Raw genomic sequence first — 25,204 nt, 5'->3', positions numbered from 1 at the left:
TTCAAAGTAACTTTTTGGCATCTTTTCATCCCCTCTTGTCTGTGCACAGGCACTTTTTGGCATCTTTTCATCCCCTCTTGTCTGTGTACAGGCACTTTTTGGGTCTTTTCATCCCCTCTGCCTGTGCACAGGAACTTTTTGAGTCTTTTGTGGAATTTTGTGGACACACCACACTGGTTATTTCCCTCTGGGAGTTCCTGAGCTCCATCCCAGCACGGATGTTACAGACGAGCTTTGACTCAGGAATTCTTTCTGGGATGGGGTTTTCAGAGGAGGCTGAAGGAGCTGAGGAAGGCAGAGCTTGGCAAAGCCAGGTGGGTGGGATTTGGGAAGCTCCCACCTCAGGGTGCTGTGAAAATCTCAGCTGAGGTGCTCAGGAAGGAGAGAACTTCACTGAGGCACCTCCAGGAGGGAGCTGTGGGCACAGCAGGGAAATCCAGAGGGAATGAAAGGAATAAAATTGGAATTGTGAGTGGCAGGCCTGGCTGGGAGCTGGGACTGGCACCCAGGGCTGTTCCCCACATGATGTTGATGATGATGTTGATGTTGATGATGATGATGATGATGATGATGATGATGATGATCCCTGCCAGAGCTCCCTGCTCCCAGGACTCTGGCTCCCAACCCTGCTTTCAATACATGCAAAAATTAAAAAATAAAAAAAAAAAAAAAAAAAAAAAAGAAAAAAAACCCTTCCCTGAGCAGCCAGAAGGGAATGCAATTAAGGTGGCCTCGTGAAGCTCATAAAGGCTAATGCATGCAAATAAGCAGACAAATTACGAGGGAGCATTAGGAAGAACATTTCTAATTGTGAGGTCGGCTGGCCCAGTTCCTTCAGCTGAGCTGGGGAGGGAAATAAAAGGATCCTACTGGGAATAATTCTGGGCTGTGGGGAGCTGGGTGGGATGAGTAAGATGGAAACTCTACAATATAATGCACTTTTTCAGCCTTTCTCCAGAAATCCAGCCACAGTTTCTGGCTCTTATTTGTGAACCTGTGTCCTTCAGGAATTAAAATCATCTTTTGTTTTGGCTGAGCTGTTTCCTCTCTCCCCTCTGGATGTTTCCTTAGCAGAGGACTTCATGCAGGTTTCTGATTCAGGAGAAAATAGGAATATCTCCCATTCTGAAACTCTCAGGCACTGCTGGGATTGTTCTCCAGCTCCTACTGACATATTTGGCTCCTCTTTTGGGTTTGTTTTCAGAGCTTGGCTGCTGCTGGAGCTTGAATTACAGAAATACCACATGCACAGAGGGAAAAAAAACCCCAGCACCTTGTTCTCAGTGTTTCCTGCCACAAGTCAGATCTTCTGCCTGTCCTGACCTTTCCAAGCAGTTCTTGGAGAGAAATTTGGGAAACCATCCCTTGGAATCCATCCCCAGTCTTTGGGTTCTAGGAACACCCAATAGGTGCCTCTTCTCCAGACTGTAAATCAGGAATATGCCATTTTCCAGCAAGCTTTCCCATGGGAAAAAGTGTGGGGATTGGGGTGTTTGTCACAAATGTACCAGTGATTAAATCTGGTCCAGGGTTTTCGTGCCTCGGTGCGGAATGTGAGATGAAAATATGAATATGGATACGAATGTTCATTTTTATTCTGGATTTCATCTCTTCCAAGGCAGCTGCAGGGCAGAGGGATGGACAAATAGTGGCATTATTCTGGAGCGTGTGTGTGTGAGTACATCTCACACGCTCAGGCACAGGCAAGGAATCATGAGATGCCGCTTAAATAAGCCTTTGTGCAATTTTTATCTACGATTTTCCACTGTGACTCACCGTCATTTACATGTTATCTAACACCGAGAGTCGCAGGTTTAGGTGCCTTTCTGTTCCTCGTGGGGAGGGAGGGGGATAAAAAGCCGAAAAAACCTTTTTTTGGGAGAGGTTCCTGTGTGTGGAAGGAGTTAAAGCCCTGCTGGAATAAGTGTCAGCAGGCAATAGCGTTGGGAAGAGCAGCAGTTCCCAAAATCCATTTTAGCCTGCGGGCTGCGGGAACAATGGGCGCATTGTAGTGCCGGCACAGCACTTGGCACCCGGATAAACCGGAGAGAAAATCAGGTTTTGTTGCTGACGGAAGCGATGGAAGGTTATTGTTTGGGTGCCTTTTGAAGGCGATTCCGTGCGGGGTTTGCTGTCACCTTTCCTCTCCCTGCGGGTGACGAACCCCACCTGCCTCCAGGTGACCCCGCAGCATCCCCCGTGTGAAAAGCACTCGTTCTGCTGGGGACATTCCGAAAGTTTAATGAAGAACCCGGTGTCAGCGTTCAGGAGCACACACAATCCCAGGATGTGATTCCATGCAGGTGCTTTTATTGAGAGCTCTGGGAATCGGGGTACAGACCCAAATCTGACCCCGACACAGCTTTCGAGCTGAACGTATTTTATATTCTATCCTTATATAATTTACATATTAATTATTAAATTTAAATTGTTTAGGAACACAAATAATCACAGGATATGATTATCTGCAGGTTCATTTATTGAGAGCTCTGGGAATCAGGGCTCCAGACCCAAATCTGACTCCGACACGGCTTTTGAGCTGAATGTATTTTATATTCTATCCTTATATATCGTACATATTCATTATTAAATTTAAATCGTTCAGGAACACACATTATCATGGGATATGATTTTATGCATATGTGCTTTTATTGACACGGCTTTCGAGCTGAGCATATTTTATATTCTATCGTTATATAACTTACATATTAATGATTAAATTTATATTGTTCTACTGTATACATTAACATGAGTTTCTCATGATCATTCTTAGGCCCCTGACCACAGTTTCTCATGATTATTCTTATGATTAAACCCTAATTCTATTTAATTACTAAACAATCATCACATCTAACACTTACATCATTTATCATGTACCAGCTACACAGGTGCTGTTCTACAAGTACAAGGCCTTCATGTACCCAGGTCATTTATTTTTTCTTTCAGGGCCTACTAAGCTTAATTTTCCTTCTAACCCCAAATCCCCATGATTATAAAACCCTTTTACTATCACCAGGAGACAAAGAGAGTCAAATAGAGATCCCAGGCAGGCGTGCTTTGGCACTCAGCTAAAGGTTCACCATTACCTTTAAATACTCCACTCCTTAAATACTTTTTTATTACATTCATTTGTTGCATTCATATATTCCTGTACATTCACATATTCATAGACTCTTCTTTATACTCATATTTTTCTACAAACTAATTTACATATTTTAAGGAGCTCTTTGGCATGTCCCCTCTTTGGGTGTGCTTTTTTAGAGGATGTGTGTTTTTCTTGGCTGTGGTTTTAGCTCTTTTTTTTTTAAATCACTTTTAGTCTGGCCCTTGGTCTATACATTTTTTTTAGACAGAAGTTGTTGATAGTTGGTCTATTAATTAGTAGTAGATAGTTGATATATTATAATAATTATAATTCATATTATATATTTATTATATTAATTAATAGTAGGGTTCTCTTTATATGTTCACTGGTTGTTATCTCGACTAAACAGATGGTTCACTTATAACTATATAATAGTTATATATATAATATATAGTTAAATATATAGTTAAATATATAGTTAAATAGTTAAATATATAATTAAATAGTTAAATATGTATTATAGTTTTAATACTTATATATATTACTATTATATCATTATAATAATTTAAAACTAAAAATAAGGCTTTAACTTTATAAAGTTAAAATGCTTTATAAACTATTATACAGTTAGTAATATAATAGCTAATTACTACTACTAAGTGTTAAATTTTTTGTTAATAGCAGAAATAAAAGCAAAGTTATTTTAACATTATAGATACAGCGTTCATCTTAATATTTCTGAAAAGCCAACAATATTTGTAACACCCTGCAAGCCCAAATTTCCATCACTAAAGTGAGGCCAAACTGAAATGTTGGAGCACAACTCTGTTGTTATCAAAACACCCCATTCCCTAAAAATAAATCCCAGTTGGAAAATAATTTTTTTTAAAAATCCCAATTGGAAAAAAAAAAAAAAATTAAAAACCAGCAAAACCAAAAAAATAAATTCCAGTTAGAAAAAAATAAAAAATAAATCCCACTCGGTAAATTTAACCTCTTCACGATGCTGACAAAAATTGAGAGTTGGGTTTGGAAATGTGGAGCTCTCAGCCAGGAAATAATTTGATTTTTCAGGCTACATGAAGTGCTTGATCCTTGTGAATTTTCTTTTATTCCCGGTTTTAGCAAAGGTCCTGCAACTGCTGCAGGAGGTCAGGGGCTTTGAAAACCTCAGGGAAGATTTTTCTGTGTGGGAAAAGTGTGAAATAATTCAATTCACGTTGATTTGAGAGGAGGAGAACGATGGGATCTTTAAGGAGGAGGTTTTTCCATGGTGATGTTTTGCCCCAAAAATGCTCTTGGAGCTCTCCCTATTAATGGCACAGAGACACACAGAATATCAGCCAGACCCAAAAAAACTCTTTTTTTAAATAAAGATTTTTAATAATCAATTTTTAATAATTCTGGGGAACTGCCACAAAGTTGGAGTTGGAGTTTCTCAGCTTTTTTTCTCTCCACCCTGCACCTACTCCAACAGAAATCTGCAAAACTCAGGGTTTGACCAAGGACAAAAACTCCTGGCTCTGGCTTAAAGACTGCGATTTAATTATTAGAACACTAAATTTGAGATTTGTTTTTGTTCCTATAAGGATTTAGGGCACGCTGAAGTTGTTTTCTGAAGCTTTTTGTGCCAGACAGGAAGGACAGGGATTGACTTTGCCTTTCCTAATGGAACTCGGTGATTCTGCAATAATCACTTGATATTGGCAGCTGTGCCACGAAAACATCAACAACAGCAAAAAAGAGGTAAAATTACAAGAGTGAGGAACTCCAATAATACCAACGTGAAAAGGCTTTTCAAATTCTTCAAAGGTTATTATGTCCTCCACACTTTGCTGATTTTTTAAAGTGCCTAATTTCATTTGACTCACTTCCTTTATAAATTACACTTAAAAACCTGCTGATGTTGCCTCCAATACTAAGAAAAAAATCCAATTTTTGATTTTTTTTCCCCCCCTCATCCCCCATTTTATCTCAGTTTTCCTTGGACAGATAATTTCAGGCAATAATTTCTTCTTTTTAACCTCAGGAGCAGCAGGTGAACTCAGTTACAATTACTGGGGTACAGTGCAGAGCCTGCAGAAATCTCCTGTTTGCTCTGCAACAGAAAGTTGATTTTCCCTGATTTTCATTAACTCCACACCTGGCATTACTGATTTGAAGCTGGGCTCGGTAGGGAGCTGTGGCATTTCATACACTTGTCCAAAATTCCCACACCTGTAAATAGAAATGTCAAGGCCAGAGCCATTTGGAAGCCACTGGGAATTTTTGCAGCAGCTTTTGGAATAAATTCTATGGGAACCTAAAGGAAAGCAGAGATCTCCCTACCTCTATATTGAGCAGTGGATGAAATGCACCCAAAAATAAATAGATTTGTCAACACCAAGCAGCAGAATAGAACCAAGAGCATCACGAGATTGAGTTACTCCAGCCCCCTCACCAGTTTATTAATCCTGTTTTTCCTGCAGATTTCCTGCCTGGCCTTGCTGCTGTGCAAGGAAGAAACTTCTCCATTAGAAAAAACAAAAAAAGATGAAATTTAAATTGATTTTATTTCTTTCCCACCCCATCCATCCATCTGGGCACCACACAGAGCTGCAGAGGATGGGAAAATTCAGGAGATCTCCCTGAATATTGGTGAATCACCCAATAGAAATAAAGGTTCTGTGCTTGTGTCAACATCCCAGAGACAAAAATAGGGGCAAAACTCAGAGAAGCATAAATGTGTTCATATCCAGAGCAGCCTCCACAAAGAATACTTTGTACAGAATTATTGTTGTTGTTGGAGTCTTTTTTTTCTCTTTCCCAGAAGCATCAGCAGTTCCTTAGGCATGTAATTTATGAGAGGCTAAAATCTAAATTATGCATCAAAAAGGGAGAGATGCAACTTCAGGGTAATAACACATTTCAAAAATAACTTCAAATGCGTAGTTCAGAGCAGCCTATAGCAGTGGCCAGTCAGCAAAGGCAGCAGAGAAGTAAAAATTCCTCTTCCTTACACAAAAAAAAAACCTCTTGTGGAGATCTTTATTTTTAAATGTGACAGCAGCAGAGCTGGATCCCAGAGCCCTGAATCCATCGGGAGGGGTGATCCTTAGAAATGCACTGAGCAGAATATTAAATAATGCAGGAAATCATTTCAAACTGGAAAGAAAAGTTTATTTTTTTTTCTGTTTAACAGACAGAAAGACTCTAACACCGCCCAGGGCTGATGTTTGTACAAATAAAAGTCCCTTGAGAGCTCTGATATCTCTTTTTGTCTTCCTTGAGCTGCTCTACACTAACCTACAGCAGTTCTGAATTTCACTTCGCTTAGGAGTGGCTGATCTTTCCCTAAGTATTTTTTATCAAAAAAATTTAATAAGAAATATTATTATAAAAAAATTGTATCTTAAGTTTTAAAACTTTTAATAATAACTTTACATATTAAACATTATTTTATCAAAAAACTTATTTTTTACCAAAGGTATTTAGTTGAGGATCAAGAAAAGGTGAGTCAGACTCACCCTGGGGAGTGCAAGGACCAGGCTGGGAATAATTTCCCTCTCCCAATGATTTATTTTCTGCCTGCCTGCAGTAATTGGAGAGCCTTGCACTGTGATTTTTGTGAAGGAGCCCTGGGATCACATCACCCACGGCAGGAATTGGCAGTGCCAGGGGGAATCCGTGGGTTAAACAAGCAGGGGGGGAAAAAAAAAAAAAAGGATGGGGCACAGCAAGAAAAGGCAGAGGGGAGGAGGAATTTCACATAAAACGATGTGGCAGCAGGGGATGTTCAGGTGTGGGTTGCACATCGCTCTTTTTTCAGGCCCATAAACCATCTGAGCTCTTTGAAAAACCACCCTGAGCACACAGAGGTGCCCTGCAGGTGCCACCTGGGGCTGGGGACAACGTCCCTGCCTCCCCTGCTGGGCTCTGCACTGATTTCCCCCCAAAATTCCCTCCAGGCACAAGTCTGGCCTGGCTGGAGCAGGAGGATTTTGGGACTGTGCCACAAAAGGAGGGACCCAGCCTGAAATGGCACCAGGAAAGGGGAAAATGGGGAAATGTGGGCATAAATCAGCTAAAAAGGAAGGGATTCAGCCTGAAAATCCACCAAAAAGGGAATGGGGAAATGTGGGCACAACCCAGATAAAAGGAGAGATCCAGCCTGAAATGGCACCAGGAAAATAGGGAAATGTGGGCACAACCCAGATAAAAGGAGAGATCCAGCCTGAAATGGCACCAGGAAACCAATGTTGGGAAATGTGGGCACAACCCAGCTAAAAAGGAAGGGATCCAGCCTGAAATGTTATGAGGAAAGGGGAAATGGGGAATCTGGGCACAATCCAGTTAAAAAATGAAGGGATTCAGCCTGAAAATCCACCCAAAATGGAAAATGGGGAAATGTGGGCATACCCCAGATAAAAAGGAAGGGATCCAGCCTGAAATGGCACCAGGAAATTGGAAAATGAGGAAATCTGGGCACAAGCCAGCCACAAAGGAAGGGATCCAGCCTGAAACATTATGAGGAAAGGGGGAAATGGGGAAATGTGGGCACAACCCAGATAAAAAGGAAGGGATCCAGCCTGAAGTGGCACCAGGAGAGGGGAAAATGAGGAAATCTGGGCACCAGGCAGGGAAGAGGCTCCGGGGAGGGCTGGCACGCCGCCGCCCTCGCTGTTGTCCCACTGTGAGCAGCTGGCACCCAAAATAAAAGCAGATTCTGCTCTGGGGGCCCAGATGGAGCCACTGCAGCTCCCGTGGATCCAGCAGAGCTCTGGGGACTGCTGCCAGCAGAGGTGCAGGAGCTCATCCTCATCTGCACGGGGACAGGACAAGTAGGAAACCTTAGCTGGGAGGTGACAAAGCCTTCTTCTATCCTGGTAGACCAAAAAATAACCCCTTTTTGTTTTTGGGAGAGCTGGATATATAAAAACAGCAATAAGGAGAGTGGTAGCTCTGGGAGGTGACCTTGGATGTGCAATTTCTGCTCTCAGCTTTTAGTTTCTCATCAGGGCTGTGCTGGAAATGAAAGCCTTGGCTACCACAGTGAGCAAATTCTTACCCTTCACCAATATCAGGGTTCCAGTTAAATGTCAGGACCAGGGTAATAAGTTTTTCCCTCTCTCCTTCTCCTCCTGTGGGTATGTTTACAGCTCCCAGGGAATGCAGTTGTTGAAATAACCACCAGAATATGTGATCACACTGTCAGGAGATCCAACAATAATCACTGATTAAAAAGGAGGAATGGAGAGAGTAAGAGCTGGTGGCAGCACAGCTAAATGCTGATCAGCGCTGTAAGACAGCCTTTGATTTTTTAAATTAATTATACATTCCCTCATACTCTGCACTGCTGTAGATTTAATTGGACTCCTTATTTTTAGGCAGCTCCAGCAAGAGGAAGATAGGATACAGCTTTCAGCAGCTCAGCTCCAGCCTAATTCTGCCTCATTCAATGCCACTGGGAGCAAAATTAGGCTGATGCTGAGCTCCTGTGAAAGCCTCGTGGCCTCTGTGCAGCTCAGCACGTTCACCTGCCTGGCAGGATGGAGGCATTTCCACACAGGAATCCAGGCAGAGCAGAGCTCAGCATCCCAAAAAATCCTGTTGGAATCCGTGGTATTGATGATTCTGAGATTGTAGAAAGTCTCTGTCTGTCAGCCCCCTGCCAAAGCAGAAGCCATAATTGGTCTGTGCTGGTTTCCAGGTTGTTTATCCTGTTTATCTCTCACATGTTCTGCTGCCCTGCCCAGCTCTGTCCTGCAGGGCAGCGTGTGGGGCTCTGCCCTCAGTGGGATGTGACAAACATTAAATACCAGAAACTCCCTGGGCTGCATTTACAAGAACGTGCCAATATCTGTCACCTACGTTGGACAGTGTGTCCCCAGCCTGAACCAACAGAAAAATGCCAACACCACAGTGAGACATGGAGGGCATGAAGAAGGAGAAAAAGGACAAGGCACACCCAATTTCCTCCAGCTTGTCCCCTTTGGACCCCTCATCTAGAATCCTAAAATTTTACTTTTGCACCCGTGCCACACTTAATTATTACTGATCTCAAACACTCAGAGCTGGTAATTGATCCTGTAAGATTGAAAACTCTTTTCCATGGGCAGAGATCACAGCCAGTGTCTCTGGGGGCTCTGTCCAGGGGGGTTCCTGACCCTGCCAGGGTCCCAGGGCAGCCAGAGGGAAGCCCTGGGTTCCCAAAATCCCCAAACCCCCAAATGGCACGGAGGTTTGAATGCTGCCTACAGAATTTACCCTGAAAATTCACTTCAGCCTCACTCCCAATTTATTTGCTGAAAGCGTGAAATGTTAAACTGCAGAACAAAGAGGATTGCACTGAAAAAAAGTGTCTGGTTTCAGCTGCAGCCTGAAATCCTGTATTGCCCCAGGGATGTGGGGAGAGACACCTGCACAGACACAGAGAAATCCTCTTTTTGTGGAACCGCCTCATCTGAGCTTGCCAGGGGTGTCCTGTGGGGCTGCTGGGAGGTGGGAGAGGAGGATGAGGAGGGGCTGTGCTCTCTGCTGAGCCTCTGCACACCCTGAGCAGCAGCTGCTGGCCCTGGCTCCTGCAGGGCTGCACCTGGGAGCTCTTCACCTGCACTGTTGGCTGATTTAGGTTGGATATTAGGAAAAAAATTTTCACTGAAAGAATAATAAAACCACCTTCTTAGGGAGGTGGTGGAATCACGATCTCTGGATATGTTTAATAAAAGACTGGACATGGCACTTGGTGCTATAGTCTGGTTGATGTGTCAGGGCATGGGTTGGACTTGATGATCTCAGAGGTCTCTTCCAGCCTCGTTATTCTGTGATTCTGGGATTCTGTGGTTCTGGGATTTGGGATTTCTGCTGGACCTGACATGATGCCTTGTGCAGACTGAGCTAGAACAGAGCTAAAGAATAAAGCAGGGATTTATTCAAAGGATCTCCTCCATGGATCCACCTTGGGCAGCACCAGAGCCCAGCCAGGGCTGCACCCAAGGTGAACCAAAATGGGCACAAAATGAACCCAAGATGAACCAAAATGGTCCCAAAATGAGCCCAAGATGAACCCAAATGGCCACAAAATGAACCAAAGTGGTCCCAAAATGGTCCCAAAATGCACGAGCGCTCCCGGGGGCTCTCCCTGGGATCAGTTCTGCTCCATTGGCACCTTGGAGTTCATTGTCCCATTCCAGCTTCAGCCCAGGCAGCCCCATCCTGCTTGTTTTTCTCTCTCCAGCCCACGGTGTTTGTGCTCCTGGGCTGAGGTTTGGATCATTTGTCCTTGGTGCCCAGCTGGAGCAGGAATTGTTTTGTGTCTCTGCTCTGTGCACAGAGCTCAGCATCCCCTCATGTGGAGCCCAGACCCACACACTGAAGCAGCACAGAATGTGAAAATCTAAAAGCCAAACCTGAGGCATCAGACATGCTTTTCTTACTGAAACACACATTCTGCTCTTCTGGTTTTCCCAGAACAGCTTTTCCTGCAGGTCTCCCTGTGCAGCTGGGCTGTATCTCAGCTCTGAGCCCTCTGCAGCCCAGCCCCGTGGACCCACGGCAGGAGATGCAGTGTGGGGGTGCTGGGGAGCCTCTGGGGCTGCCCTGGCTGTGCACAGCAGCTCTGGGGATGCCAGGACCTCTCCCAGTCCTTGCTCTGGCTGGGCACTGCTGCTGCTCCTGTCCTAGGCTTGTGTCTGGCAGGATGCTGAGAGCCAGCATCACCTCCCAGACTTTCCCACATGGGGCAGCTATCCAAGAACCTGTTATTATTCCTTTTCTATCGTGCAGAAGTTGCAAGACATGAAATACCCTTGAGAGCTCGGCCATTCTGGGTTGAAATACCCTGAGAAGCTCAGGAGTTGTTGTGGGAAGTTGGAGAGACCCAAGGACAGCACAGTCCTGTGAGCCTCAGCTCCTTTGAGAGCCAAGCCTGAGAGAGGCCTGGCTGCACAGAAAGGGTTAAAAGGTGCCCGAGGCCAGGCTGGACAGGGCTTGGAGCACCCTGGGGTAGTGGAAGGTGTCCCTGCCATCGCAGGGGATCAAGGAAATTATTTTTAACGTTCCTCCCAACCTGTCGCTATAGGACACGAGAAAGCACAACACGAGCCACTGCGATGGCAAGGTAAAAAAGAAGAAGGTTTATTTTACTGACTCCAACTTTTATACCTTTCCAAAGGTGACAGTGGATTGGAGAGTGAATGGGCCACCTCTCCAAAGACATTGGACAAACCACCAGTACATCAGCTTCCTCCACCCCCACGAAGGAATGCAAAACAATATGTTGTTTATAGAAAATGTGTGGGAAAGTTTTCTAACAGAACGTAAACTCAGAAGGCTTTAGGAAATCTTAAGAATCAGGGTGACACCAACCCAAACCATTCTGTGATTCCATGGTTCTGTCACTTACCAGGCATGCCTTGCTGTATCAGCCCCTGAAATTTACTGCAAAGAATTCCTCTCAACTGATAGTTTCTCCTTTCTTGCCTATTTTTCAAGAGGCAGCTCTTAAATATTTACCAAAAAGGAAATTCACACGAGTCTGGGTTCTTCACCATGACCACAGGAGCCTGCAGAGCAAACTAATCTTTAAAAACCAAGAGAGCTTTACAGCCAACCTTTGTAAGCACCTGCCATTCATTTTATTTATCCATTTTTCCCACTCAGCTCCCAGGAGCCCACTCTGCAGGTGGAGGGAGCACAGATATTTTAAGTTAGCCACACTTGAAGGTGCTCTCCTTCCTGATGCTGCTGTTAGTGCCAGTGCCTGGAATTGTCCCTGGCTCAGTGATTCCCTCCCAGGGCAGGCTGAGGATGGAAAGAGAGGCTGCAACAGATGGCAAAAGAGGCTCCTGCTGTGTTTAGGAAAGAAAAGCTGCACTCCTCAGGCTGCTTTCTAGATACCAGCCACACACGAGAACATGGGGCTCAGCTCTCAGTTGTAAAAGATTTTTTTTTCTCTTTTCTTTTTTTCTTTTTTTTTTTTCATGAATAATTTTAGCAGCACACCCCCACAGCGGCGCTGCCGAGGTGCGGGGGAGAGCTGAGCTCTGGAAATGAGGTGCTGCTCACGGAGAGGGGGGGTGTGCCTGTCTGTCTGTCTGTCTGTCTGTCTGCCTGCAGAGCTCAGCCTGCACATCGAGGGCTCCCAGGCCAGCATCCATCCCACACAGCCCTGGCAAAGGCAGGGGACGTGGGGATGTGTCCCCGCTGCTGCCGAGGTGCTGGGATGAGGCGTGAGCTGTGGGAAAACAGGAAAAATAAACCTGGGGAAAGCCACCTCCTGCTCAGGCGGTGCAGCTCAGCTGGGAGTCCTCGTGGACAAAGGTCTGACATGAAGGGAAGCCCCAAATGTGCCACTGTTTAGGCACCCAGGCAGTCACGGAACATTTTGGCTGAGGATCCGGATAAAGGAGGTGGAGGACGGACCAGGCTGTGTCTCTGAGCTCACACACAAGTTTTTCTCAAGAAAAACAAATGAGGACTCTGCCCTTATCTATTCTCACCGCTTTGCTGCCGCCTCTTAGGTGTCAAAAATTCAAATGATAATGGTGAGAGGAGGGGGGAAAAAAGAGATTTCCTTAGATTGTAGTACCCACAGCACGTAATTCTGGATACAAAGCACAGAATAGGAGTTGAGCACCTTTCTGGTCAGTGCTGTAAAACCAGATTTCAGCAGGGCTTGAGCCCTGGCAATTCCCATCCCCTGTGCTCAGACGTGCTGGGCACTTTTTAAGACTTGACACTGCTCGTGTTTGCCCAGGTGGCTCAGCAGAGGCTGAAATGATGGAGGAGAGACCTGCTGAGCTGGAATTTCATTGTCTATACCATGGCTGTGTCCCGTTGAGGTCTCTGACACAGCTGCAGAATTATTTCGGTGTTAAACAGACATTTGGGGGCACAGGAAGGTGACATTTTTCCCCACAAATATGAGAATTAAGCAGGAGGAGTGAGCAATTCTTTGTGCCAACTGCTGGATTGGGCAGTCTGTCTTTAAATTCTATGGAGGGGGCAAGGAAAGAGGGGACCCCATGAAGAGGGTGAAGGAAAAGTTGCCCTTGGAAAACAGTGATGTGCACTGGGGAGCTGTGCAGAAGAAAAATTGGGATTTCAGTGCTTGACTCTTTCCTGATGTGCTTTATTAGGTGTAACTCTGACTGAATTATCATCCAGGAATCACCAGAATTTCATCCTGTGCTCTTGTGCCCCCACCCAGCATCTCCCATGGGTTGCTCTTGTTTTTCACTGTGGCATTGTGTGTTTTTCATGTTGAGCAAGCACCACCTGAAAATGAGGAGCCAAAGCTGTTCGACACGGCTCTAGAATTATTTTGGTGTTAAACAGACGTATGGGGGCATAGGAAGGTGACATTTTTCCCCCACAAACACGAGAATTAAAGTAATTCTTTGTGTAAAGGCCATGAAGAGGGTCAAGGAGGATCCTGTGGCGAGGACAAGCAGTGGGACCATGCAGGGCTGAGGGTTTTGCCAGACCTTTGCTGCTTGGGGAGATTTTTGGGAGCAAAAACACCAGCAAAAACCACACCCCTGTGTTCCTGCCAGCACCAAATCCCCGGGTTTTCGGGGAGCTGAACAAAGTTCCTTTCATCACGGCAAACACTTGGTTTAAAATCCTTGGAAATTGTGCTGGAAGGAAGGAGGGCCCCAAAGCCTTGGTGATTTTTAAGAACCTTGCAGCACCTGCTTTGCATAAGAGCAGGGCTGGAGTCTGTAAGTACACGCTTGGAGCTGAAGAGATGCATAAATACTCTTTGGTGTAGGGATAATTACTAAATCCAGGTCTCATTAAAGTCTTCCTTTTGCTTTTTTTGTGTAATTCACTGACAGATTCTGCGGGATCAGATAGAGGAGTAAAAAGGCTCTGCACTTAGAGCTGACAGGCCAGAACAAAATCAGGAAAGTATGCAGGGAAATCGTCCCAGTCTGTGGCAAAGTTTTCTCATTAAATCCTTCTTTATCTCATTGTTCCTCACTTTATCACGATTCTTCATTTCCTGTTCCCTTTTAGGCTTCAAACATACTTATTTTTAATGTGGGGCTTTTTTTTAACTCTTCCTAGTGAGGATTGAAACTTTTTGGTGTCTCTTGGTTAGACCTCGTGTAAAAAAAAAAAATCAGATTACTGAGCCAGACACTGCAGGGTCATTTTTCATATTGATTCTGCTATTAGAGTTTAAAGTCTGGCCACGAATTTACAGCTTATCACGATTATAACAGCAAAATAATTGCACATTTTTACAGCTTTTTTATCACCTGAGTACTCCAGAGTGACCTGAAGGAGACCAAATCCAGGTCCCCAAACTGAAATTCAGAGCAGAGCTCGCTGCCTCACGTGTTTTCTCTTTGCCCTGATGGAAACTTTGACTTTAGCTGCAGCTCACTGCTGTAACCACATTCAAAATCTCTGAGGCAAGAGGCTGAGCCCTGTGTGTGCTTTCTCAGCCCCACCTGGAGCTTGCAGCACCCGGGGACTCCCAGCCCCAATTCTGCTCTGGAGGAGTTTGGGGTGTTTTAGTCAATGGCAAATGTCCCTCAGCATCTGCTGCATTAACCCCTTTTCCCCCTTTTCCTGCAGCATTTTGGGCTTCTTTGGCCAGATCTCCCATGTGAATATTGATATAATGAATATTGACATCATTCATATTGACATCATTGACATAAGGATTATTGGCATCATTAATATTGACATAATAAATATTGACATAATGATTATTGGCATCATTAATATTGATATAATAAATATTGACATCATTAATATTGACATAATGAATATTGGTCTTCTCTAGATGACAAAAAAAAAGTGACACCAAGGGACTCCCAGCCCCAATTCTGCTCTGGGGGAGTTTGGGGTGTTTTAGTCAGTGGCAAACGTCCCTCAGCATCTTCTGCATTAACCCCTTTCCCCCCTTTTCCTACAGCATTTTGGGCTTCTTTGGCTAGCTTTCCCATGTGAATATTGATATAATGAATATTGACATCATTCATATTGATATAATTATTATTGACATCATTCATATTGATATAATTAATATTTACATCATTCATATTGACACCATTAATATTGACATAATGAATAGTGACATAATTAATATTGGCATTCTCTGGATGACCCAAAAAAAAAAAAAGTGAGGAATAGTAATTTGGAATATTGTGAATTTCATTGTGTTACAAAAATTTCCTGAACAGAGCTGTCTAGAGGAGGCTATTTTGAGTCTCTCTTTCTGCCTTTGACCCAACTACTTCAGCACCCCACCCTTCTTCTTCCTTCCACCTTCCTTAATTTCTTAGACTTCCTTCTTGCTGCTTTGCCCGAGTCTATTTTGGGTGTGAGAGCAGCCTTAGCTTCGTGCCAGGCGCCCACTTCCCATTTTCCCTCTCTGGGCTTTGCCTTTTCAGCAGAGCTGGGAGCCCACAGGCACGCAGAACCTCTGAGAGTCCCCAGGACGGGCACACACTGCCCCTGAAGAAGGGAAAATTGGCACTTGATGGGGAAAATGAGGGCTCAGGATGAACAAAAAAATGATCAGGGCAAAAAAAAAAAAAATCAAATTAGCTGAGTGCAGGTGTGGGGAGGGGAGTGGCTGAGCTCACCCAGTTTTGGAGAGCATGAGATACAAACTTCTTCAGTGGATGGGGAGTGAAACTGGATGGATTTATGGAAGAAATTCTTCCCCCTGAGGGTGGTGAGGCTCTGGAAGGGCTTCCCAGAAGCTGTGGTTGCCCCTGGATCCCTGGAAGTGTCCAAGGCCAGGCTGGAGCACCGTGGGGTGGAGGAAGGTGGAACCAGATGATCTCCAAGGTCCCCTCCAAGCAGGAGGATGGAGGTTCCTCACGGGCTCCCAGCTCTGCTGAAAGGCAAACCCCAGAGAGGGAAAATGGCAAGTGGACGCCTGGCATGAAGCTGAGGCTGCTCTCACACCTAAAATAGGCAAACCCACCCCAGGATTCTACGATTTGGTTATGCAGGACCCAAGTTGGCAAAGTTTTGACCAAAACCTGTTGTTGGCAGCTGAATTCAAATCTCAAGCAGAGCAAGTTCAGGGGTGTGCAGCACACAGAGACCTGCAGTCTCACCTGGGAGGGATTTTACACCAAGGTTTCCTCACCAGAGCCAAGCGAAGCAGCTCAGTTTGGGGCTTTGGGATGTGTCACCCCTGCTCACGCCCTCTCTCAGCATGGGAAAACTCCCCTGAGCACAGCTTTGCAGCCCAGAGGAGCTCCCACAGGGCTGGCACAGGCAGGGGCAGCACATCAGAACCTGCTGAGAACTCGTCCCAGAAAGTCCCATCCTTGGTGGCCGTCAGGGCTCGGGTTCCTGGTACGGCCCCGTGTCACCAGCTTCACAGAACAGCAGCTTTCTGGCAAATTGTGCAACTGCACCGCCCCCAAACTTCCTGTTTTGAAACCCCAAGAAGCTGGAAAATGTTAACACTGGCACTTTAAAGTGCTACTTGTGGCTTTGCTTTTTTTTTTTTGTTTTTTTCCCCTTCTCTTCCTAAAGATCTGCTGAAAAATTCAATGTGCAGAGGGGTGAAGTGGGGCTGCTGCAGGAGAGTTAGGGTGGTTCCACCTCCCTGAATCAGGGTGTTTGTGGCTGTGCTGGGCACTGGGGACATGCAGAAGGGCTGTGACAGATGGACAGGAGGAGCTGCCGAGGTGGCAGCGGGACATTGGTGACATTGGAGCAGCCACCTGGCCCCTTCCTATTCCGCCACCACCCAAACCCCACTCCTGGTGGCAGAAAGAGGCTGTGGGAATAAGGGAAAAAAAGAGCTGTGGCAAAATTCCTGGACAGGGAGAGGAGCAATTAGGGAGGAGAAAGCGCCGTGTTTGCCTCAAATGTGGGACTTCATTTCTTCCCAATCATCATGACAACTGCTTCCTTTTCTGGCTATCACTGAGCCTCCAGATGGTGCATTGGAGCATCCTTAAACCTCCAGCCTGGCTCCTTGCAAGGACATTGTCTTCCTGGCTAGCTAAAAATGGATTAATGGCTTGGAGATGAAAGCTGCTCCCTGTGTGTCGGAATCTGAGGTATTGATGATCCTGAGATTGTAGAAAGTCTGTGTCTGTCAGCCCCCTGCCAAAGCAGAAGCCAGAATTGGTCTGTGCTGGTTTCCAGGTTGTTTATTCTGTTTATCTCTCACATGTTCTGCTGCCCTGCCCAGCTCTGTCCTGCAGGGCAGCGTGTGGGGCTCTGCCCTCAGTGGGATGTGACAAACATTAAATACCAGAAACTCCCTGGGCTGCATTTACAAGAACGTGCCAATATCTGTCACCTACGTTGGACAGTGTGTCCCCAGCCTGAACCAACAGAAAAATGCCAACACCACAGTGAGACATGGAGGGCATGAAGAAGGAGAAAAAGGACAAGGCACACCCAATTTCCTCCATCTTGTCCCCTTTGCACCCCTCATCTAGAATCCTAAAATTTTACTTTTGCACCCATGCCACATTTAATTATTACAGATATCAAACACTCAGAGCTGGTAATTGATCCTGTAAGACTGAAAACTCTTTTCCATGGGCAGAGATCACAGCCAGTGTCTCTGGGGGCTCTGTCCAGGGGGTTCCTGACCCTGCCAGGGTCCCAGGGCAGCCAGAGGGAAGCCCTGGATTCCCACACCTGTGAGTGATGAACTCGTGGCCAGTTCTGGCCACTGTTAAAATCAGTTTTTGAAGGGGACAAGCCCCTGCTGGATGTGCTCCAGTTGTGTGTGAATTTATTTGTGTTAACTCGACCTGGCTGCTTTGCTGATGGCCACAGTTCTGCAGAACCTTTAACAGCAGCAGTTATTTCTCACCTTCCTTCACCCAGTCCCTGCTGCCCTGCAGCCACAGATTTGAATCTGAACCAGGCAGCTGAGGTGCTGCCAGGTTTTGTGGGTTTATTAGGGAATTGTGAGACATCATTTTCTTAAATTCCCATCTTCAGGTCTCCTGCTATTTTCAGAGCTTGTTTGAACAGCGCTTTTAGATTAGCACATGGGGAGAGAAGCCAAAGGAAGTGAACCAGGAAGCCAGACAGCAAATATCATCCAAAACAGAAATTAAAAAGAAAACCAATATCAGGATTATAAGCAAACCTAAACTACAGGGCCTTGCAGCTGAAGGGGAGGATGAAACAGGAATTTTGATGGGGTGTGACCGATTCAAATCAGCCCAAAAACCTGTGCCTTGTTCCTCCTCCGTCCTGCAGGGAGGTGGAGTGGCTGGCAGGAGCTGGACAGCCAAGGCCACCATCACAAAAAGCTGCAGTGTTGGTGTTCTAAGGAAGGGAATGTCCTGCTTCCTCTTTAAACCCTCTTTGGAAATGGCAAATGGCTGCTACATTCCTGCCTTTATCCCGGCTGGCTTTTTACAAGCCTGTACTTCCCTCTCCTCGTGCTTTAACAAGCTGGCTGAGCAGGGGATTAGGGGATGACTTGGTGCACATGTGGGGAGAGAAATCCGCCTTCAAAGTCTTACATAACTCCAAAAAGCAAGAGACACGTGCCCAGGCCCTCGTTCTTTGCACATAAAAGTCATCATTCCATCCTCCTCCTCCTCCTCCTCCTGTGGCCAGGCTGCAGTTTGCTTGTCCTCTGAAAAAAAAAAAACGAATATTTGAAATTGTGGAGACTACAACCACCCAGCAGCGTGTTCCCCACCCTTATTTCTGCTCACATTTCCCTTTTCCCTCTCTCCCCTGCTACCAGCCTTGCTATTCCAGAGCTGGGGTAGGCAAGCAGCCCTTGGGAAGAGGGAGGAAGGGAATTTCCAGCCCCACCAGGCACCTTCCCATAAATATTGACGTGACCCCCAGGATGCAGCACCCAGAGCTCGCGGTCCCCACGTTCCCAGGAATTTCCCCTCTGGAAGTTGCCGTGTTCCAGGCAGCACCTGGGTGTTTTCCACAGCTGGGATCTGCTGACCTCAGAGGTTGGGAACATCACGTTCCCAAAGGGGATCTTGGGGTGCAAAACCAGCTGCTGCTGCGGGAGGGGACGTGGCTGCAGTTAAAGGCAGCGAATTCAACGTGAGCAGGGATTTCTCTCAGCCACCAGGCAGGAAAACGGAGAATTTAAGGTAAAACTCAGTGAAGGGAGAGAAATTAATTACCCTGCCACGCTCTCATATCAGAATCGTTCTCACAAAAACACCCAGGAGGGGGTTTTGTGTTTTGTTGTTTTTTCCTTCCCAGATGCAGAAAAGGAACATCCCCAACCCCCTGCCCTAAACAGGAACTGGATCCCTGGTGATATCTTCCTGTCCTGGCCCTATTTATAGCAGGAAGGTCACCCAAATAAGAACAGAAGCAGCATCATGTGATTTTTTTTGGGGGTGGCTGAATGAATTGTGCGTGTTGAGGACCCAGAGGAGCGCAGCACATTGAGGAGACACCTCACTGTGGCCTTTTTTTTTGTGTAGAATAATTGAGAAATTCGTGGCACCCAGGAATTTGGGTGTTTTTTCCCCACTTCACATCACCAAGTCATTCAATGCACAGAAATTTTCCTTGCAAAACCATTCCTCAATGTGCAGTTGTTTAATGAAAGCCTAAAACAGACTCATTCCCCTTGTTGGATTGCTAATAAAGAATTGGTGAAAACTGCAAAGATTCAGGGATCTGTAAAGGTCACTCGATGGGCAATTTGGAAAAATATATACCATTTGGAAAAAATTACACAAATTTGGGAAAAAATACACAATTTGGAAAAAAATACACGATTTGAAAAAAATTACACAATTTGTTAAAAAAAAACACAAAAAAATACTGGGAATTTTACTGTTGGTGGAGAATTTTTGACAGCTTTGCAGGTTATAGAGCAGAGTTTGAATACAGAACCTCCCACCCCATGACTTTGACACACCAGGCAAGGAGAAATTTAAATATTGCGTTCCTGACCTGTACCTGCACTGACAGATCTGCTCCAAACAGCAGCTGCAGCCAGAAAATTCCTATTTTTTCCCATTCCCTGGAGCCAGCCAACATTTTGCTTTCTATTCTTTTACCAGAAACCAACAGAGATGGAAGAAGCCAAGCTTTAAATAGATACATAGAGCTAGTTGAATATATGTTTATATAAATATGTTTTATAGGCACAAACAAGCAAAAATGAAGGTTCTTATTTTGTATTGCTAAGGAAAAACACTTGTTTGACAGCATCCTTCTTTCAAACTTACTTGGCATAAATTATGGGCTGTAATTCCTATTTTACCCTGTCAGGCAGGCCTGTGAGTGGGACCTGATGAGGAGAGACAAGCATTTCCATCATATTTTTTTAAAAATCTGTATTTACACAACGGAATATTTGATGGGCCAAAGACTCAGGTGATGAATTTATCCCTCGGAGGGGTTTTGCTCAAGGGGAAGGAGTTTGTGTGGGCTTGAGGGATGGGATGAAAGGGCAGAGTTGGTCATTCCCTCTCTTTCCTCCATCCCCGCAGGGCTCATTCCCAAATCCCTGTGGAGCTGGGGCTGAGAGCAGAAATTCCAAAGAAAGCTGAGTCCCTCTGGCAGGCAGAGCTCTGCTGATGGCACAAATAGTGAAATTAAAGAAAAGCCCATAGCAATTCCTGCTGGGGCATCAACCCCCTGAAGTTTGCATCGCTTTTTAGTGGTGTATTTTTATCTGCATTATTATTTATAAAAATATATATTTTATCTCAGAATAGTCCCCCCCATGCCTTGTTCTTGCTGTTTGGCTTCCCCACTGTCTGTTCACCCTCCTGTTTTAAGCTGGGCTTGGGTAAAGCCAAACTCTTTTTTAAACTGGACTAGAAGCAGAAGCTCTCAGCAGAGGGAGGATTTTCGTGTGGTGCCCCTGAGGCTGAAGGTTCTCCTTGTGGTTAATGCCTCTTTCCCCATTACAGTCATTTCCTCTGAAGCAAACGGCATTTGGCCATTCAATTTTATATTTATTGATATATAGTTCCGAGCTCAATTGGCATTCCCCCTTTTTTTCTTTTTCCCCAGCCAGAGGTGACAGGAAGCCAAAAATCCTGCAGCAGCAAGGAGTGCAGTCCTGCAGCCCCCAGAGCTCTGCCTTGGCATGGCTGGGGTTAAAATGGGCACATTTACACATCAGTGCTGGGCCAGGGCAGCAACACCCATTCTGCTGGAATATTTTGGGGTCAGCTGTATAGCTGGGATGCTTCCTGGCAATATTTCACCCTGTTTAACCAGTGAGCGAGTGGGGAAAGCTTTTCCTTGGGCCCTGACATTGAGGAGTGTCATGGGCTTTGAGGATGAAGAATCAAACCCACTGAATTCTTCCTGGTGAATAAAATACCTGCTGTGCATTCGGAAGTTGCTGTTGGGATTTTCTTTCCCCTTTCCCTGAGTTCTCCAGAGCTGCTGTTGCACAGAACCTCTGCCTTGCTGTCTGTTCAAAATGGTTATTCCATGTTGCTGGGTGCTTTTAAATGATTTCCCTGCACTTCGTCTCAGAAGCCAAGAGATGGAGGAACTGGGTGCCTCAGGGGACCAGCAGTGCTGCACAAAGCTTCTGAACCCATTTTGCATCACCAGAAATGGTTACTCAGTGATGCCATCCAGTAAATTCTGAAAAATAAGTAATTTTCTTACTTTTTCCCTCTTTTCTGGTTCATCTGAGTCACTGCTTTTTTTTTTCTACAATGCTCCAGCCAACACTTGCTACCCAGGGTGAGGAAATGTGAGCACCTGAGCCATAATTTGTCACCTAATTAAGTGACCTGATTTTCTCAGGAGCAGGATGTGATTTCCAGCTCCCACTGCACTCAGCAGTTGTGAAAATCAGGCCACTTTTGCATGGCTGGGGCCAGTTTCGAGTACTCAACTTCTAAAAAACTGATTTTGGCCTGGGAGCTGGAGGATGGGTCCTCTCCAGGTTTTGGCCAGGGTGGGATTTTGGGAGGGAAGCAGAGATTTATCAATCATCAGCACCATTCCTTGCACTATATTAAAAAATAAGAGAAAGAAAAAAATGAAAGAAATCTCTCATTTGCAGGTCCTGGAGTAAAAATATCCTTTGGCTTTGTTTACTTTATGCAGCATTTCCTCCTCACACTGAAAATTAAATTGAAAAGGGGGTTGGTTGTCCCTGTGGGTGATGGAGGCAGCTCTGGAAATCACAGGTGAACAAAGGTGTGGTTCCATCCTCGTGTTCTCTGCCTCCCTCTGGGACCCCAAGCCCTGCAGGAGCTGCAGGTGATGCCAGCAGAGCTCCCCTGTGGGATTTATTCCAAGGAATCATCAGGCCACGAAGGAAAAGAGTCCCCAAGGGTGGGTGGTGGAAGCTGGACTGTGCACAGCTCCTCCAGAGCTGTGCTGAGACCTGGGCAGAGGAAATGCTGGAGAAACTGCTCATTGCAGAGCCAGAGCTGCTCTGGGAGGGCAGGTTTCACTGCCAGCCTTCAGAGGAGGCTTCTGCAGAGTCACATCTCCCTTTTAAAGAGCAGAAACAACCCAGACAGGAGGGGAGCTGAGCTGAGCAAGGGCAGCACAGCAAACGGTGGAAGCAGGGCAGGAAGAATCCCTAGGCCTTGCTCCCAGAGAGATCCCCCTTTTATCTTTTAGAGAGATCCCCCTTTTATCTTTTAGAGAGAGAGAGAGATCCCCCTTTTATCTTTTAGAGAGATCCCCCTTTTATCTTTTAGAGAGAGAGATCCCCTTTTATCTTTTAGAGAGATCCCCCTTTTATCTTTTAGAGAGAGAGATCCCCTTTTATCTTTTGGAGAGATCCCCCTTTTATCTTTTAGAGAGATCCCCCTTTTATCTTTTAGAGAAATCCCCCTTTTATCTTTTAGAAAGATCTCCCTTTTATCTTTTAGAAACCCCCCCCTTTTATCTTTTAGAGAGAGAGATCCCCCTTTTATCTTTTAGAGAGAGAGATCCCCCTTTTATCTTTTAGAGAGATCCCCCTTTTATCTTTTAGAGAAATCCCCCTTTTATCTTTTAGAAAGATCTCCCTTTTATCTTTTAGAAACCCCCCCCACTTTATCTTTTAGAGAGAGAGATCCCCCTTTTATCTTTTGGAGAGATCCCCCTTTTATCTTTTAGAGAAATCCCCCTTTTATCTTTTAGAGAGATCCCCCTTTTATCTTATAGAGAGAGAGATCCCCCTTTTATCTTTTAGAGAGATCCCTCTTTTATCTTTTAGAGAGAGAGATCCCCCTTTTATCTTTTAGAGAGAGAGAGCCCCCTTTTAAGAGAGATCCCCTTTTTATCTTTTGGAGAAGTTCCCCTCATCTTTTAAAGAGGTCTCCCCTATCTTTTAGAGAGATTCCCCCTTATCTTTTAGAGAGGTCCCTCATCTTTTAAACAGGTCACCCCTATCTTTTAGAGAGGTGCCCCTCGTCTTTTAGAGAGATCCCCCCTATCTTTTAGAGAAGTGTCCTTTATCTTTTAGAGAGGAACCCCCCATCTCTTAGAGAAGTCACCCTCATCTTTTAAAGAGGTCTCCCCTATCTTTTAGAGAGAGGCCCCTGATCTTTTAGAGAAATTTCCCCTTACCTTTTATAGAGGTGCCCCCTATTTTTTAGAGAGGTGCCCCTTATCTTTTAGAGAAATTCCCCCTTATCTTTTGGAGAGGTGCCCCCCTATTTTTTGGAGATGTGTCCCTGATCTTTTAGAGAGGTGCCCCTCATCTTTTCAAGAGGACCCCCCTATCTCTTAGAGAAGTCCCCCTTATCTTTTAGAGGGATGCTCCTTATCTTTTAGAGGGGTGCCCCAGATCTTTCAGCTCCTTTGCCCGAGCTGCTTTCCGAAGCAGAGCAGTTCCTGCTTTGCACAGAACATTTTCCAGAGCAGAGCCAGGTCGGCGAGGCAGCAGCACCAACCCACAGCGTTCACCACCCCAAATCCATCAACCCATCCTCCCAGAGGGCAGCTGCTGGGCCCAGCCCTCTGCTCATCTCCAGGGAATGCTGGCAGATAAGGGCAGCAAAACAGCTCGGGGAGGAAGTCTTTTCATCATCACACATTTGCAACACAGCCCTTTATTTTTCTCTTCTTTTTTTTTGTTGTTTTTTACCATTATCAGCATTATCTTTCTGCCTTCCTCTTACCCTCCAGACGAACCCAAATGTGTGTGTTCAAGGGGTGGGGAAGGCTGAAGCACAGCTGAGTCAACAGCACATGGCTGGGGCTGGGGGGAGCGCTCAGGAACCCTCTGGGGGTGTCAGAGAATTTGGAAATGCAGCTCTGCAGACAGGAGGGGTGACACAAACACAGCCACAAGTCCTGGAGGGTCCCTGACCCCAGACCCACAGGCTGGATCTGCCCCCTTTCCCTTAAGTAGGAAGCTCTGAAATCCCCTATTCATGGGGAATTCTGCACCTTCCCCAACTGATCTCCTGTCTCTGCCTCATGACCCTAAATTTTCTGTCATTTTCTGCCTTCTTCACTCGTAATTCTTGCTGCATTTGGGTTGTGGGTGAATCCCTCCCTTTGGCTGTCCCTGGTGCCACAGAGCTGAGCTGCTCCACAGCTGCTTTCCCATGCTGCTGCCGAGCACTTGGAAAACACAATTCCACATTTAAAGCTGTTTCCAGGTGCTGCTCTGCTCAGAAACGTGCTGAACAGGAGAGCTGGGTGTTCCCAGCTGGAGGGAAAAGGGATTCGGGGGCATCCTGAAGGGAAAGAAGCAGAAGAGCTCTTTGAGGACTAAAGGGAACTTTGCTAAGCTGGAAAAATCCTTATTTGTGCCCTCTCGTGGCTGTTGAATTCTTCTACTCCTCCTCAGTGCAACTCTTGCACTTTCAGACCCAAATCTTTGGGGTTTCAGACCCAAATCTTTGGGGTTTCATGCTGAAATTGCCAGCAAAGAGACCTTTAAATGCTGGTGTTTCTCTGTCCAGAAAAAATGGGAAAACCCAGAGGTCTACATTTCATATTTTGTGCTGGCTGCATGACTTTGCCCTTCAAACAGTTTTTGGGGATTTGACAGGTGGCACATGAAAAAAAAAAAAAAATAATAGCCCCAGGGGTTGGAGAATTGGAAAGGGCATCCCACGAGTGCCCACACACACAGCAACAGGACCCAGCAGCACTGAAATTCTCTTTATTTTGCTCTCTCTGCAGGCAAAAAGCGCTGGCATCGACAGGTGGAAGGAGCGTTCAAGCAGCATGCGACTGGTTGGTATGAAGTTAAAAAAATGT

At 45.6% G+C, this 25,204-nt stretch overlaps 1 protein-coding gene across 3 annotated transcripts in view; it reads left to right on the top strand.

The window, feature by feature from the left end:
- The window catches only part of UBASH3B (ubiquitin associated and SH3 domain containing B), a 78,697-nt gene that overhangs the window by 27,898 nt on the left and 25,595 nt on the right, over positions 1 to 25,204 (top strand). For 2 of the 3 annotated variants that reach the window (XM_077788004.1, XM_077788005.1), the window contains one exon: positions 25,127 to 25,180. In XM_077788004.1, coding sequence (XP_077644130.1) covers positions 25,127 to 25,180 — 54 coding nt within the window. Of the gene's footprint in view, positions 1 to 25,126; positions 25,185 to 25,204 lie in introns of all 3 variants that reach the window. The other variant, XM_077788006.1, reaches the window with a different exon arrangement.

Source organism: Lonchura striata, chromosome 23 (assembly GCF_046129695.1).
Source record: "Lonchura striata isolate bLonStr1 chromosome 23, bLonStr1.mat, whole genome shotgun sequence".
Classification (NCBI taxonomy): domain Eukaryota; kingdom Metazoa; phylum Chordata; class Aves; order Passeriformes; family Estrildidae; genus Lonchura; species Lonchura striata.
Note: the sequence above shows the minus strand (reverse complement) of the source record. Positions and strands in the feature narration are given on the sequence as shown.